At 39.4% G+C, this 15,874-nt stretch overlaps 1 protein-coding gene across 6 annotated transcripts in view; it reads right to left on the bottom strand.

The window, feature by feature from the left end:
* Window positions 1–15,874, bottom strand: part of PALLD (palladin, cytoskeletal associated protein) — a 434,423-nt gene that overhangs the window by 214,800 nt on the left and 203,749 nt on the right. For all 6 annotated transcript variants that reach the window (XM_010384437.2, XM_010384435.2, XM_030918274.1 and 3 more), the window contains 2 exons: window positions 5,126–5,245; window positions 2,145–2,487 (listed from right to left, as the gene is read on the bottom strand). In XM_010384437.2, the coding sequence (XP_010382739.1) occupies window positions 2,145–2,487; window positions 5,126–5,245 (463 nt within the window). The remainder of the gene's footprint in view (window positions 1–2,144; window positions 2,488–5,125; window positions 5,246–15,874) is intronic.

Here is a 15,874-nt window from a genome sequence, read left to right as displayed (position 1 = left end):
TTCTACATCATAAGAAAATTTAAAAATATATATTTAAAAAGCATCATCACATATTATTTTCTACCTAGTTAAATGGCAGGTAAATCTGCAACACAGAAAAACAAAAATCAAGTGATGCCCGAAGAATATGTTTAAACACATGAAGATTTGAAGAAAAAAAAAAAGCAGTGGGAAAACCTAGTACAAGTAAATGTTGTTTCTAAGCTGTGGGGCTTTGTGTTTAGGTGTTCTGCTTTTTCCCTTAAATTTCCTCATGAAGGGAGAATAACCCATTTATTTGGGCCTCACACATTTAAGTCCATTTTTTCTGCATCTTATTTTGTATTGAAAAATCTCACTCATAAGCAAATCCTGATGTTCTTTAAACTTGTGCTTAAGCTGTCATCCTCTTAATGAACACGAAGTTGTTTTGTCTGCATTCTGTAGATACTACCCCCTTGCCATATCCATTAACGTGGCTGCAAAGCAGAACTAAAAGCTGCAGAGTTGTTCAAACTCCTGAGATAAGAAGGGCTGTAGACGCCTCTTAACAGCTCCTCATGTTTGCTCCTCCTGTGATTTACATGCAATTTATGATACCCATTAGAGTAGATAGACTTTACTTAATCAAGACCACAGTCAAGTCCTAGTCATTCAACACATTTGCCCTTTTTCTCCCTGGAGAGCAGGTCCCTTGTTTCATTAAAAGCACTGCAAATACATATTCAAAATGCAAAGATGAAAGAAGTCAGCAGTGGCAATTAATTTTATGGGTTGCTACTACAAGAGCATAAATCTCTTTTAAGGCCACCATTTTTTAGCTCATTATACCTGTTCAGCCTCTGAATGGAGATGGCGCATAAGTATTAAATGTTCACCAACACCTTTCACGCTATTGTGTACAAGCTTAGTGAGTAGCCCTACTGTCTTAAAAGAGAGCCAGAACACAATGCAAAATTAAGTAGAGGGTAGCAATAGACAGATTTTTGAATCTGCAACACAAGATTGTCCAGAAGTCTAGTTTTATAAAATTGTTTGACCATTTGTTAACTTAAGGTATTCTTTTGACTGCTTTTGTTATTTGATTAGTCTAATGTTGTTCATGAAATCACTCAGTAAACAATAAAGTGATGTACAAAGGTAAGGTGTTAATCTAATTCAAGTATCTTTTAAATTCTAACATTTCTAACAAATGAACTGATCACAGAGAGAAAAGGGGAGGCTGTTCAATGCTAGGGAAATAAAGAATAACTGCTAAAGAAGCCCTTCCTGCCCCAAATCAAAAACATCACATACGGGTAAATAGAAGGGGCTTTCCTAAGTTCTGGTGAATACATTCTCATGGGAATGTGACCTCATAGAGTACATACACTTTCACTATGACTCTTACATTTCCACTGACCTCTGACAGGGCAGTAATTCAGGGTCTGTTGTGCTATGATAGAACCGTTTGAGCTAATTTATTTCTGCCTCTCTGACATTGTAATGGCTCCATTCATAACAACTCTCTGTTGTGCGTTGCCAATGGAAACAGCTCATGCAAATTTTATCATCCTAAGAAAATAATGGACATCAACTGTGAAGATGGTATTCATGGAAATACGCAGTTCCATGGAATTCCAAGCCAAGTAGCCTGTGTTGTGAAAGGCGCTCTTCTTGCCCACAAGCCTGCTTACCTCCGGTTTCATTGCCCTGCCAGGATCTGCATCCTGAATTTCCAGCCTCAGCTTTTAGTCTTTCCCTGCTTGTCTATATCAGACCTCCTTACTGACACTTAATATTTAAAGTAACAAATGTAAAGTACTTACACCCACTTTTGGAAATGCTTTTAATAAAGGGCTCAAAGTAGATCCCCCTTTTCCATGGCCTCCGGGGAGTGGCTACATCCTTAGCTGTATGTTGGAAGCCCACACCGGGCACAGATATTTTCATAGCCGTAACCAGTCACAGCTTTCAGCAAAGGGCAGATTTCACTAAGCTTTTCATTTCCCTTCTTTATTTTTAGGTATCTTTGCTATTGTAGAAGGATACCGCTTGGCAGCAAAGGTCACATGAGTCAAGGACAACTTGCCACATAGTTGAGTCCAGGCAAAAGTTTTTTCTCATCAGAAAGGAAATGTAACAGGGGTATGGAAATTATTATAAAACCATGCAGAAATACTCACAGTTTTGGTTTGGCAAGCAGAGGTGGTGGCTCCTTAGTGGGTGAAAGCAGGACAGCTGGTGTTGGAAGAGATTTATTACTGTTAGCTTTGCCGTTAATCAGGCCATTTACTCCATGGCTGGGATGGACTCCGTTCGTTTCCCTCTCAGCAGAATTGAATTGCATTTGAAGGGCTGGCCTGCTCAGGCCTAACTCAGGGTTGTTCACCTGCTGCATCTCAGATGGTTTCTTTGAAGCCAATTCCAAGGAACTTGTCTCCAAGATTGGAGGGGGAGGTGGAAAGTGCTGGAAGTGATCATTGTTGGATTCTCCCATTGACTCATAACTACAGTTTTCGGTGTTGGCTGAGGAAGGGGAAAGAGGAAAAACATAAGAAGATGCTACTAGTTCAACAAGTGATTTCACACTGTCAGAGTCTTCTGAGAATCCCTGTGTTGTGTGAAGTTGTTAAAGGAGAGGTGATTGTGCTGCTCTCCTCTGCTGCAGAAGCACTGCCAGCTGGAGGGCCTGGTTCTTTCAAGCTTGTGTTGAATGAGTGCTACCGTCTCATTTCCTGACTGAGCTCACATGTGGGGAACCCAGCTACCGAACCCTAAAAATTTCAAACAAGAGCTAAAGATAGAACTTGGCCAAAAAATAAAAAAATAAAAAATGACAACACAAACAGTATCAACTAATAATGCTTTGTCCTCTCACGTTTTGGTCCGTGGACCCGACTGAAAATCCTAGCTGTCATTACTCAAATTGGCTCAAGCTGTAAAGGTTTGATGTGGATATTCATCTAAAGCTAGGGAAGTAAAGCTCAGAGTCCAAGTAAAATTTCGTCATCTCATAAAAATATTCTTTTCCATATTAGATGATTGCTCCAACTATAACTCAGTACGAAAGATTTTTATTTGTTGCCCTCAACAGGCTGAAAGCATCTTGAGATCACGTCTTTTTTAGATTCTGCACCTTGCCCAGAGCCCAGCAGAGCTCCTGGCATGCACTCAAAAATGCTTATTGAGGTAAACGAAAAGTTCAAAAATAAAATATTTGTTGATTATGTTTGACCTATAGCAGATATACCAGCAGAAACAAATGGAAAATACTACACACAGATTTTTGCCTTTCAGACTCATAGAACCCAGGGTTTTGGCCATATTGTTTAAGCACTGCACTCCTGCTATGGCCATTTGACGGGACAGTGTTGAAGCCAACTCGAAATCAAAACGCTGAGGTCCTCCTTGCTCTGTAACTCCAATCCTGACACTTAGGTTTCTTTCAGCACTTACAGTAGTCTTTCATAGAAACCATTTCCCATTTAAGATGATTCTCCCATTTCGGTTCGTAATTAAGATGAAAAAGCATTTACAATTGCCACTCTAAGGTCCCTAAATAAGTTTTGGTTGTGTCTCTGCTGCCACCTAGCATCAAGTTCTTGCTCTTCTGAAGGAATCCAAGTACAATTCAGTTGTTATCTCCAAGTCTGTATCATTCAATGAATGACTCATTTATTGATTCCCTACTATGTACATTATATGCCAGGCTTGGTCAAAAACACATTTTAAAAATATATTTAAGATGAATGGCAGAGATGAGGCAATTAAAGTAAGCTAACGCTCATTAGTAACTGTAGAAAACAGTCAAATAAAAATAAAAGAAAAGAAAAAGAAAAAACTTTTTCACATTCCCTTCCCTAGTGGTAAGTTTTTGAGTTTAGAAAATATTCATGTATTTTTGAAAACTGGCTTCAATAATACATTGCTTTCTTTTTCATATTAGTTACATACTATCGCTGACATACACTATCAATGAAATTTGAGTTCGGGCCGGGCGCGGTGGCTCAAGCCTGTAATCCCAGCACTTTGGGAGGCCGAGACGGGCGGATCACGAGGTCAGGAGATCGAGACCATCCTGGCTAACACGGTGAAACCCCGTCTCTACTAAAAATACAAAAAACTAGCCGGGCGAGGTGGCGGCGCCTGTAGTCCCAGCTACTCGGGAGGCTGAGGCAGGAGAATGGCATGAACCCGGGAGGCAGAGCTTGCAGTGAGCTGAGATCTGGCCACTGCACTCCAGCCTGGGCGACAGAGCGAGACTCCGTCTCAATAAAAAAAAAAAAAAAAAAAAAAAAAAAAAAAAAAAAAAAAAAAGAAATTTGAGTTCGAAGGCCTTTACAGCTTCTCTGGGTTTATCTTGTATTACATTTTATACAAGAAGGCTTATCTTGTATTACCTTTTCCGAAGTTTCAGTAGTGGATTGGACAATGGCTTATTTGTACAAGTATCTCCAGATCTCATGTGTTGGCACTGCTGAGAAAGTGACTGTACCTCTGATGTAGAGGTGACTTTCCAATGTGAATATGATTCTAGGTTAGCAGGAGGATGTCAGGAAACCAGCTCCATTGTTTCCAAGACCAAGACTGCACGATGTTAAAGAAAGCTCCATGTGTGTTCAGTTGCTACACGATCATTATCTTTTTGTTGATCATCTCCACCTCACTCCCTCTCCTCCCCTCCCCTAAAGCCTTTGTTCCACCATGAAACTTAGATTGTTAGGGTGACTCCTGGGGTGGCCAGCATTCCTGAAGGCTGAGCTGAGCTCTCTTCCTGGGACAGTCCCTTTCTTTTCTTTTTTTAGACAGAGTCTCACTCTGTCACCCAGGCTGGAGTACAGTGGGACGACCTCGGCTCACTGCCACCTCCACCTTCTGGGTTCAAGTGGTTCTCCTGCCTCAGCCTCCAGAGTAGCTGGGATTACAGGCACACACCACCATACCTGGCTAATTTTTGTATTTTTAGTAGAGACAGGGTTTCACCACGTTAGTCAGGCTGGTCTCGAACTCTTCACCTCAAATGATCCGCCTGCCTTGGCCTCCCAAAGTGCTGGGATTAGAGGCATGAGCCACCACACCTGGCCGGGACAGTCCCTTTCTGCTGTGACCAACCACACTGGTGCTGGGGAACAGAACCCAGTCATTGTTTTTACTCCTCACATACCTGAGGTGACAACCAGCTGGGCAGTGCTGGTTGCTGATCCGTAATCATTTCTTGCTGAACATGTAAAGATCCCTGCATCTTCAGGGAAAGTCTCAGCGATAACTAGGGTGCAAATCTCCTCTGGAAGTGAAGAGAAGAGAATCATTCATCAGAGTTTAACCATGAAGTCACTTTTTAAGAAGTGAGACCCTCTGCCTTTCCTCAACAAACAAATTAGGTAATGATTATTACAGATTCACTTTACAAAAGTGTTTGTGATAGAATCTCTCTACATTTAATTTAGCAAGTCTGCCTAGCAGAAAAAGCTTTGGAGGTAGACCCATTCTTTGTGATGTTGGACAAGAGCAGTCTCGGTGTCCTAGTCTATAAAATGGGGATAATCACCTAATGGGTTACCTGTGAAGATAAAATGAGATGTCTGCAAGTGTGTAACTCTATACTTTGCATGTAGGAGTTAAGTTCCTTGCATGTCAGAGTTCTTTCTGTACATATAGCTACCTCTTATATCTATCTGCTCAGCTGCAAACTAAGTAGTGGGGAAAATAAAGCTCTTCTGAAATGCTGACCACAGGGGAAAAAAGAACATGACCTGTATATGTTTGACCTGTAGAAAACTATTCTGGAATGTACTATTAAATGGCATGGCAGTGTTGCAGAGCATGAAAAGCCCAGACTCGAAACAGCTGCCTGGGCTTGCATGAGGGCCCTGCCACATCTTGCCTTTGTGCCTGGGCTTGCATGAGGGCCCTGCCACATCTTGCCTTTGTGACTTTGGTCAGTCTCCCTGAACTTCAGTGTTCTTCTCTGTAAAATGGAGATAATAATAGAAGCTACCTCACAGAGTTTGTATTAGTCATGCATGACACACAAAACTAACCATCACAGGGTTATTGTGAGGGGGATGATGATGATGATGACGACAATAACAACAAGAGCTGACAGCTATATAACCCTTATCATACACTAGGTATTGTTACCAGCACTTAACACAGATTAAATCTAATCATCATGTCAATCTTATGAGTTATGTAAGTTTATTATTAGACCATTTTATAGCTAGAAAATGGAAGCACAATAAGGTTAATTCACTTGCCCAAGGTCACACAGCTAATAAATACTAACATAGGGATTCAAACCAAGTTGGGCTCCAGACTCCAAACCCTAACCACCACCTACTTTTGTGATATGACATATTGTGCTTTAGGACATTGCCTGGCATATAGCAAATGCTTCATAGCCAGTGTTAGCTCTTACCATTAAAAGGAAGCTATATCTAGAGTGTTAATTAGTTTTACTCATTGAATAATTGCTTATATTGTACCAGTAAAATAAAGACAATTACATGGGCAAATGTAAAGAAAAGTGATCAATTTCGGATTCCCACAAAGTTATTCCATCGGTTAGTCACATATTTTTGGGGTAGCATGAGGTCGTGTATTGTAGATTTTTTAGTAATAATGGCTGCAATTATTCCTTCCTTTGTAGACATGCCTCTTTGTAATGTGCCTCTGCAACTCCTTCCATCAAGTGGCAGAGTCTATTTCCCCATCCCTTGAACCTGGGCTGGCCCTGTGAGTTGCTTTAGCCTAGAATGTGGTGAAAGTGATGTTGTTGGCCAATTCTGAGCCTTAAGAGGCCTGGCCTGCTTCTGCTCCATCTCTTGGAACCCTGATGGACCCTTAGGTGAACACGGCTGTGGTAGCCTGTAGGAGGAAGAGACCATATGGAGCAGACATAAGCCCTTCCAAGAGAGACCATCCTAGACTAACTGACTCATTCCTAGTCATCCTGGCAGCTGACCATGGCCGCACTGAGAAAGCCCAGCTGCGGTCAGCCCAGCCTGGCACAGACCACAAAAACCGCCCAGCCGAGGCCAAGCCAAATAGTTTACCCACAGAATTATGGTTGCTGCTTTAAGCAACTAAATTTTGGGGTGCTCTGTGTTGCAGCAGCTAACTCATAGAATTTGATAAGATAAATCTCGTTCACTAACATTCTTCTAAGAGCAAACGTTTCAGACCATCAATAATTAAAATTAGCAAATCTGTTTCAAAACATTTTATGTTTTAAACCCTGAAACAAAAAATGTACTAACTGTAGGTAAAAGTGCTGTTTAAAAAAAAAAAATTGTCTATTGAAGAGAGCTTTAAATATTTTAATTTTTTACCTATAAATCAAAATAAGTGCAAAAGTAAATAAACAATAAAGTATAAAGTGTAAATGTTTCTCTTGATAATTGAATTTCCTTTATACACCTAATATCCCTTAATGATCTCTTCAAAGGCAAATGCAGTTTGTTATATTTGATTCTAGAAAAAAATTCATGTTATCTATCATTTCAAAATTTGTCCAAGTATTATCAAACTATGTAGTTTTTAATGTCATGTTATTGGGTCAAACATGCATTTTTTTTGTATTACCAAGTAATATGGCCTATAGGCGTCATTGAGTTTTACTCCATTTCTTACCTCATTCTTGGGTTTTATCAACCCCCTGGCCCCACCCACCAAAGCCTTTACTTATCCCCATTTCTGATGATGCTGATGGTAGTCTGGTTAACAGACTGCTTGAGATTTTGTCAAAAGCTAAAATGCAAGGATTCTTCTGTGTCAAAATGTTATGTTCCTTAGGAAAGATCTGAGGACTACGGTGACTATAAGCTTTTGAGAGGTTAGCATTGTAGTGTAGCTCAAGGTCAACTCATTTCTAAGATATATTAATACAGGTTTAAAATTGCGAGAGTTGTAAAAACACACACCTTATTCTTTCAGCATATTATTTAATTTGATGTTTAAATGGGGTGTGAAAAACTTAGTTTATTCTTTATGTTCTATTATTAATTTTATGTTCTACATTGAACCTAAATGATTTCGTTGAGGTAAAAGTAAAGGGCAATGACAGTAGGAGAACTATTGCAAAATTCCACTTAAGAGGTATCTAAACTAGTCATACTCTTAGAAGCAGAAAGTTGAATGCTGGTTGCCAAGCATTGGAGGCAAGGAGGAATGGCAGTTGCTGTTCAGTGGGCATAGAATTTCAGTCCTGCAAGACGAAAACATTCTAGACATCTGCTGCACAACATTAAGCATATAGTGAACAATACTGTAGTGTATACTTAAAAATTTAAGAAGGTAGATTTCATGTTATATGTTTCTTTAACCATAATAAAAAAAGTAAAGGGCAATGAAATCTATATTAAGTATTCATCCATTTAATGCTAATTTAAGACCGGGAGCAGTGGCTCATGCTTGTAATCCCAGCACTTTGGGAGGCCGAGGCAGGCAGATCACTTGAGGTCAGGAGTTTAAGACTAACCTGGGCAACATGGTGAAACCCCATTTCTACTAAAAATATATATATATAAAATTAGCCAGGCTTGGTGGCAGGTACCTGTAATTCCAGCTACTTGAGAGGCTGAGGCAGGAGAATTGCTTGAACCCAGGAGGCAGAGGTTGCAGTGAGCCAAGATCAGGCCACTGCACTCCAGCCTGGGCAACAAGAGTGAAACTCTGTCTCAAAAGGAAAAAAAAAAACAAAAACCAAAAATGCGAATTTAAGTCAAACACCGTGATAGGTATCATAAATGCAAAGACATTAAAATCAGGAAGAAGTTGCTCAAACATTCTACATCTTTCTTGAAGAACAATAAGAACAAATGGTTCCTAATTGCAGCAAGAGGGAAGAAGGTAGGTTACATGAATGAAAAGACTTGTGAAGGAAAGGTTGTAAGATGTCAAGAAAATTTTTTGAGATAAAGTGTGGAATCTTCATCCATGAACAGCTCCTAGAAGCTTTTAGAGTCATCTATCTACTTGTCAAGCACTTTTAAGAGTACACTGTCTTAATATGTTATAGCTACAGATATAATTAATGGTTCCTGCTCTTGAGTTGTCTGTAATCTTCTTAAGGGGTTGAGACACATCTTTTACATGAATTAGACTTGAATTAGAAAATCATCAGGTCTATTCCAACTCCAAAAATTTACACCCTTAATGCCCACATGACAATGGGATAGTTTGCTAAGTCCTCCTTCTTTCCTTCAACATTGTGCAGTCTTAAAAAGGCAGTTAAGTCAGCTGCAAGCAAAAATGTTTGCCAGAAACTATTTGGCAAAATTGTTTTGAAATATAACGTGGAAGTAGGAAATATAATATAGAATTAAAATTTTTAGGCAATTAAAAATTAAAAGTTTATTTCAGACTTCTGAAGAAATTAAAATTTTAGTTCATTATGCAGTGTTTTAAGAAATTGACCACATATCTGATCTACTGTAATGATCCTATAATCACAAAGACAGGATCTTTTTGGTCTTTTTCTCTTACTTGTCTTGACAGCTTTGCAACCCCTCCTACTGAGTCTGTAAAAACAAAATCGAATGTAGTTTCCTGAATTGTCTTCTTTTTCTTTATTCTTAAGATTCCTCTCTACCATTTAAAAAATTTTATTTTTTTGAATAGGTAATACAAATACAATGTACAAATTTTTAAAGGTACAAACAGGTATATGGTTCCCTATCTTTTAAATAATTAAAAATTTTCATGAAGCTTCAATTTTAAAACAGAGACAATACATTTCAGCTTGTATCTATACACTAAAACTTGTTACAAAGAGACAACAGAAATACCCAGTTATATAAAGGGATAGATTATTTCAGGTTATATACATATTTTCATATCTATATGTGAAAAACATATAGATACGAAATATCTCAAAAGTTATAATTAAAAATAATATATTAAAAATATATACACATAACCTGAGCTAATCTATCCCTTATATAACTGGATATTTCTGTTGTCCAGTTATAGCATAAATGCATAGGCATCATTATATGCATAGGCATCAATATATGAAAAACACCACAAAGTACAGCAATCTCAAGAGAGCTCAACGGCTTATATTTCAATCACAAGAGCTTTTGAGTTTTTTTTTTTTGAGAGGAGTTTCACTCTCGTTGAACAGGCAGGAGTGCAATGGCGCAATCTCGGCTCACTGCAACTTCCGCCTCCCAGGTTCAAGCAATTCTCCTGCCTTAGCCTCCTGAGTAGCTGGGATTACAGGCAGGCGCCACCACACCCAGCTAATACTGTGTTTTTCGTAGAGACGGGGTTTCTCCATTTTGGTATTATGGTCTCAAACTCCCGACCTCAGGTGATCCCCCTGCCTCAGACTCCCAAAGTGCTGGGATTACAGGCGTGAGCCATGGTGCCTGGCCTGAGACTTTGAGTTCTTAATAACATTGCTGTTTTGTTTCAAATAAAACAATTTTTCCCCCTTTTTTCCTGAAATGATGGTACCACTCAAGACTTCCTATGCTAGAAATAGTGGAAAATACTGGGTAATTTTCACAAACACCTGGAATACTTTTTTGGGCACTGTCATGTGGATGCCGGGTTATAATGCAGCAGGTAGTATTATATATGGCAACATTGGATCTCATCTGACTCATGGTGATGGCAGCTGACTTTGACAGCTCATTTCATGCCTCACCACTGAGTAACACAAGTTATGTTTTTAAATTTTATGATCAAATTAGACCTTTAAAGGACAACGTGTTGTGCCCAGCATGATTGTGGACTTATACGGATAACACGTTATAGAATTTTCTAGCGTTCCCAGTGTTGACCCAGGTGGAAAACAAAGCCAGTTGGGTTCAATATTACCGGGATATTTACTTTTGCTTTCTGTAGTGTTGATCAGAGCAAAATGAAAAATTAATCTATTGAAATCCTGAATCCAGGTTATATACTGTGCTTTATCATTTCAATACTGTTTCTCTATAAATAATAAGCACATTAAGACCACATCCCATAAAATAGGCAGCTGTGGTGTCATAGGGAGGGAAGGTGTAAACTCAGGCAGGCTCACCTCTGCTCACCGTAGCATCTCCATCAGGCAAATGTCCCCTCTCACAAGATGCATTGTGGGAACTGGGAAAACACCGTAACTCAATGGTGTAAAGTTATGAGGCATGATCCAGCAATCCCACTTCTGGCTATATTGCCAAAGAATTAAGATCTGCGTGTTGAAGAAATATCTACATTCCCATGTTTGTTGAAGCATCATTTACAATAGCCAAGGTATGAAAACAATGGAAGTATTTATCAGTGGATGAATGGATTAAAAAATGTGGCATATATGTACAATGCCATACTATTCAGCCTTAAAAAATCAGGAAATTGGCCGGGCGTGGTGGCTCAAGCCTGTAATCCCAGCACTTTGGGAGGCTGAGACGGGCGGATCATGAGGTCAGGAGATCGAGACCATCCTGGCTAACACGGTGAAACCAGTCTCTACTAAAAAATACAAAAAACTAGCTGGGTGAGGTGGTAGACGCCTGTAATCCCAGCTACTCGGGTGGCTGAGGCGGGAGAATGGCGTGAACCCGGGAGACGGAGCTTGCAGTGAGCTGAGATCGGACCACTGTACTCCAGCCTGCACGACAGAGCGAGACTCGGTCTCAAAAAAAAAAATCAGGAAATTCTGTCATTTGAGACAACATAGATTAAGCTAGAGGACATTATGCTAAGTGAAATAAGCCAGGCACAGAGAGACAAATACTGCATGATCTTACTTATGTGTGGAATCTAAAAGAAATGTAAAGTAGAAAGATGGTTAATCAGAGAGGGGTGTGTGGTGGACAGGAGAAGGGGAGACATTGGTCAACTGGTACAAAATTTCAATTAGGCAGGAGGAATAGGTTCATGGTGACTATAGTTCATAATAATGTAATGTATATCTTTTTTCTTTTTTTCTTTTTTTGAGACATAGAGTCTCGCTCTGTTACCCAGGCTGTAGTGCACTGGCATGATCTTGGCTCACTGCAACCTCCACCTCCCGGTTTCAAACAATTCTCCTGCCCCAGCCTCCCGAGTAGCTGGGATTATAGGTGAGTGCTAAAGATACAAAAAATTACACACCCAGGTAATTTTTTGTATCTTTAGTAGAGATGGGGTTTCACCATGTTGGCCAGGTTGGTCTCGAACTCCTGACCTCATGATCTGCCCGCTATGGCCTCCCAGAGTGCTGGGATTATAGGCGTGAGCCACCACACCCAGACAACAATAATGTACGGTATATCTTAAGATAGCTAACAGAGAGTATTTTAAAGAGAAATGATAAGTATTTGAGGTAATGGATATGTTAATTAGCTTAATCATTCTATAAGTATACACATGTCAAAAGCTTGCATTTTATCCCATAAATACTTACAATTATTTTCCCATAACATATAATAATGTATCTTCTATGTATTTATGTATTATGATATTTACCAATTCAAAATACGACAAAAACATAAAAACATGTCAAAACTATGAAGCAGAATGTATATTTAAACTATTTTGATATTTTAAAATCAGTGATTTTTGTTTAAAACAATGAAGAAAAACTAAAGGATAGAAAAATGAATTGGCAACTCTGAAATAGGCAGGACTCTGCACTACTCTAATTTTATTTCTATCTTACATGGGGCCTTTGGTATACACTCAAGGATGTAGCTATAACATTATTAACATTTGTATTAGATATGTCTTAATTCCTCAATAAGATTGAGTTATTCTGGTTGGGATGGGGAGATACGGCTATTTATAAGATCGGGTGGAGATTATTGTTAACTTTTTGAATCTTGAGTCTTTCATGGTGGTATTTTCCAAACTTGTCTGATGGGAAGAATCACCTGGAGCACTCACTGGTTAAATATATTGATTACACAGAGCCCTCCTCTCCCCTGGAGATTCTGATTTAGTGGATCCGGGTTGAGGCCAAGGGTTCTTTTTTTTTTTTTTAATGCCCTTTCCAGATTATTTTTATCTTCAAAAAAGTATAGAGAACTGTGTCCTAAAAAGACAGGTTTCAAACATTTTTGATTGAAATCCACAGAAGACATACATTTTATGTCTAACCCAGTCACATGTATAGGATAGGTACATACACACACACACACACACACATATATAATGGACATAAAAGTTTCACAAAAGAATATTTAAAGTTATTACACAAGGTGCATGCTACTAGTTTTATTCTACTTTTATAACATGGCGGTTGCCATCCACCTTCATGGGCCGTGAGCAGCAGTTTAAAAATACTGCCCCACAGCACAGTTCTTGGCTCAATAATTATCAATGAATCCTGAGTGACTGACATATTAAGAAAAGGGTTTCCAGATAAATGTTTGAGAGATGCGGATACATGCAGAGCATATAGCGATTATTTGATTAAAAAGTTCACTGAATAGAAGGAACACAATAAGATAACAGAGACAGCATGAAGTAATCCTGCGTTTTTCGACTGTACTATACACAGTTCTTGGCTTTCCATTTGAAGAGGAAGATAGAAAGTGTGGAAATAATTCAAGCTGGAGCTTCACGTCAGATGAATCATTTGGAAAGTGAGATGTCTCTGGAAAGGTACGAGGGATTGGGAATTTTTAAATTGAATGCATATGGTTACAGAATGAGTTAAAAGTGTGGTTAGCCATAGAAGGGGAAATACAAGATCAGTGCTGTAAGAGATTGATTAGGTGAAATCCCTCATTTCTGCAGGCTCAATATCAATGAATCCTGGGTGTTCAAAGGGATTCTCTCAGGGTCCTGGCTAATTAATGCTAGAGCCAAAATGCTGAAGGTCGGCATCCAGTCTCCCACATGCATATTCTTTTTTTCTTTCTTTCTGAGATGGAGTTTCCCTCGTCGCCCAGGCTGGAGTGCAATGGTGCTATCTCGGCTCACTGCAATCTCCGCCTCCCAGGTTCAAGTGATTCTCCTGCCTCAGCCTCCCAAGTAGCTGGAATTACAGGTGCACACCACCATGCCCAGCTAATTTTTATATTTTTTTTGTATTTTTAGTAGAGACAGGGTTTCACCATGTTGGTCAGGCTGATCACGAACTCCTGACCTCAGGTGATCCACCCACCTCAGCCTCCCAAAGTGCTAGGATTATAGGCGTGAGCCACTGCACCTGGCTGATGCTCTTTTTTGTCTAGAGCACAAAGCCTCTCTAGTTGTTCTGCATTTTTCCTAGTTCAGAACACAAGAAATCTTATATAAAGTGAGGTAATGAAAGATTTAAGTCAGGCAATGGAGTTTCCCGATGCTGAAAAAACTATAATTAATCTCATTATCCAAATGATTCATGAGAATTATTCATCTGCACAAGGGGAGGGCTATATGTCCTCTGAGGCATAAGACACATTGGAATAGGATATAAGCTGAGTCAAGAGTACATTATAATGTGAACATTCTTAACAGCCCCTTCTTATGAGGTTTGGAGCAGTGGGCTTCAGGCAGTGCTAAGTCACTTTCCTTCTCCCTTCGCAGATGCTGCTGAGAGTGGTGAAGGTTTCTCAGCTTTCAGTAACACCTGGGCACTTCCTGCCTGGACATCCAGGGCTTACGTCCCTGGACTAACTTCCCAGGGCTTAGCATTCTCTGGAAAGCACTTCTCTCAACCTTGAATCATCTACACCTGGAAAGACGGAGGTGCTGGGAACACTGAGAAAAATGTCCTTGCCAGTTCAATGCCTGAGGATGCTTCAACTATAAACATAGACATAATTCTGTGCCTTGAAACCTACATTTAAAAACGCAATACAATTTTATTCATTAGGGATAATATAAAGTGGTTTTAGAGCAATGATCTTGATGACTTGTAAAGAATTCCTTTTGATGCTTCTGTGACTTTGTGGTTCTTTTAGTCATGCCATTTTCAGAAAACCCGAGGATAAATATACAGTTGCCCCTTCTAAATCAGAGGACTTTCTTAATAAGAATGAAATTTTATCATCCTCCCATCCTTCCATGACTTTGAGGATAAAATAAAAAATTTTAACGTGGTCTCTGAAGCCCTGCATAATTAGGTCCCTGCTTCTCGTTAGGCTCCTTCTGTGCCTCGCACATCATTGCCTTCTGAGCACTGGGCACATGGGCTCCGGGGCACCTCCTTGTGAAGCCACGCTCTGATAAGTTTCTAAGCCCTGACTCCTCCCGGAGTACTTAGCACTCTCCTACGCAGTCTTATGTTTCCCCACAAACATTACTTTCTTAGAGAATCCTTTTTTTTTAATTAGACTTCATCAGTTTTGCCACCTAAAAGCAATTTTAGGATGGTAAACTTTTTTTGGAGACATCACAACTGTAATTAAATAATATCTATCACAAATAATATCACCACAACTGCAATTAAATAACATCTATCTATCTACTGATTGACTCATAAAGGTAGGGTCTTGCTCTGTTGCCCAGGCCTCTAGTGGGAGATTTTAGCAGATAGTAGAAGACAATCACAAAATCAAATAAAGCTGGTGCATTTTTGTTTTATTATATTTTTAAAATCTTTCTTAGAAACAGGGGTTTCACTGTTGCCCAGGCTGGAGTGAAGTGGCATGATCATAGCTCACTGCAGCCTTGACCTCCTGGGCTCAAGCAATCCTCCTGCCTCAGCCTCCTGAGTAGCTGGGACTATGTGCCACCTCAACCTGTTAAATCATTTATTGTGTAATTAGTTTGTTAGTTTCTGGTTCCCTGAAATATAACCTCTGAGTGCAGAAACAACTTTTGTTCATGGCCATATTCTTAGCATCTCACACATGGTAGGCTCCCTATAATTATTTTTAAATAAATGCATGCATGAAATTTAGATGAAGGAAAAAAACACTTCCTTTGTAAAAAGACTGTTTTCTAAAGGAATTCTCAGTAAGACCAATTTTCCTACAGGCTTCCTTTGTGTGTTTTAAAGTTGATTGAGTGG

This window comes from Rhinopithecus roxellana, chromosome 2 (genome assembly GCF_007565055.1).
Source record: "Rhinopithecus roxellana isolate Shanxi Qingling chromosome 2, ASM756505v1, whole genome shotgun sequence".
Taxonomy (NCBI): domain Eukaryota; kingdom Metazoa; phylum Chordata; class Mammalia; order Primates; family Cercopithecidae; genus Rhinopithecus; species Rhinopithecus roxellana.
The sequence above is the reverse complement of the archived record's forward strand: the minus strand, read 5'-3'. Positions and strand labels throughout refer to the sequence as shown.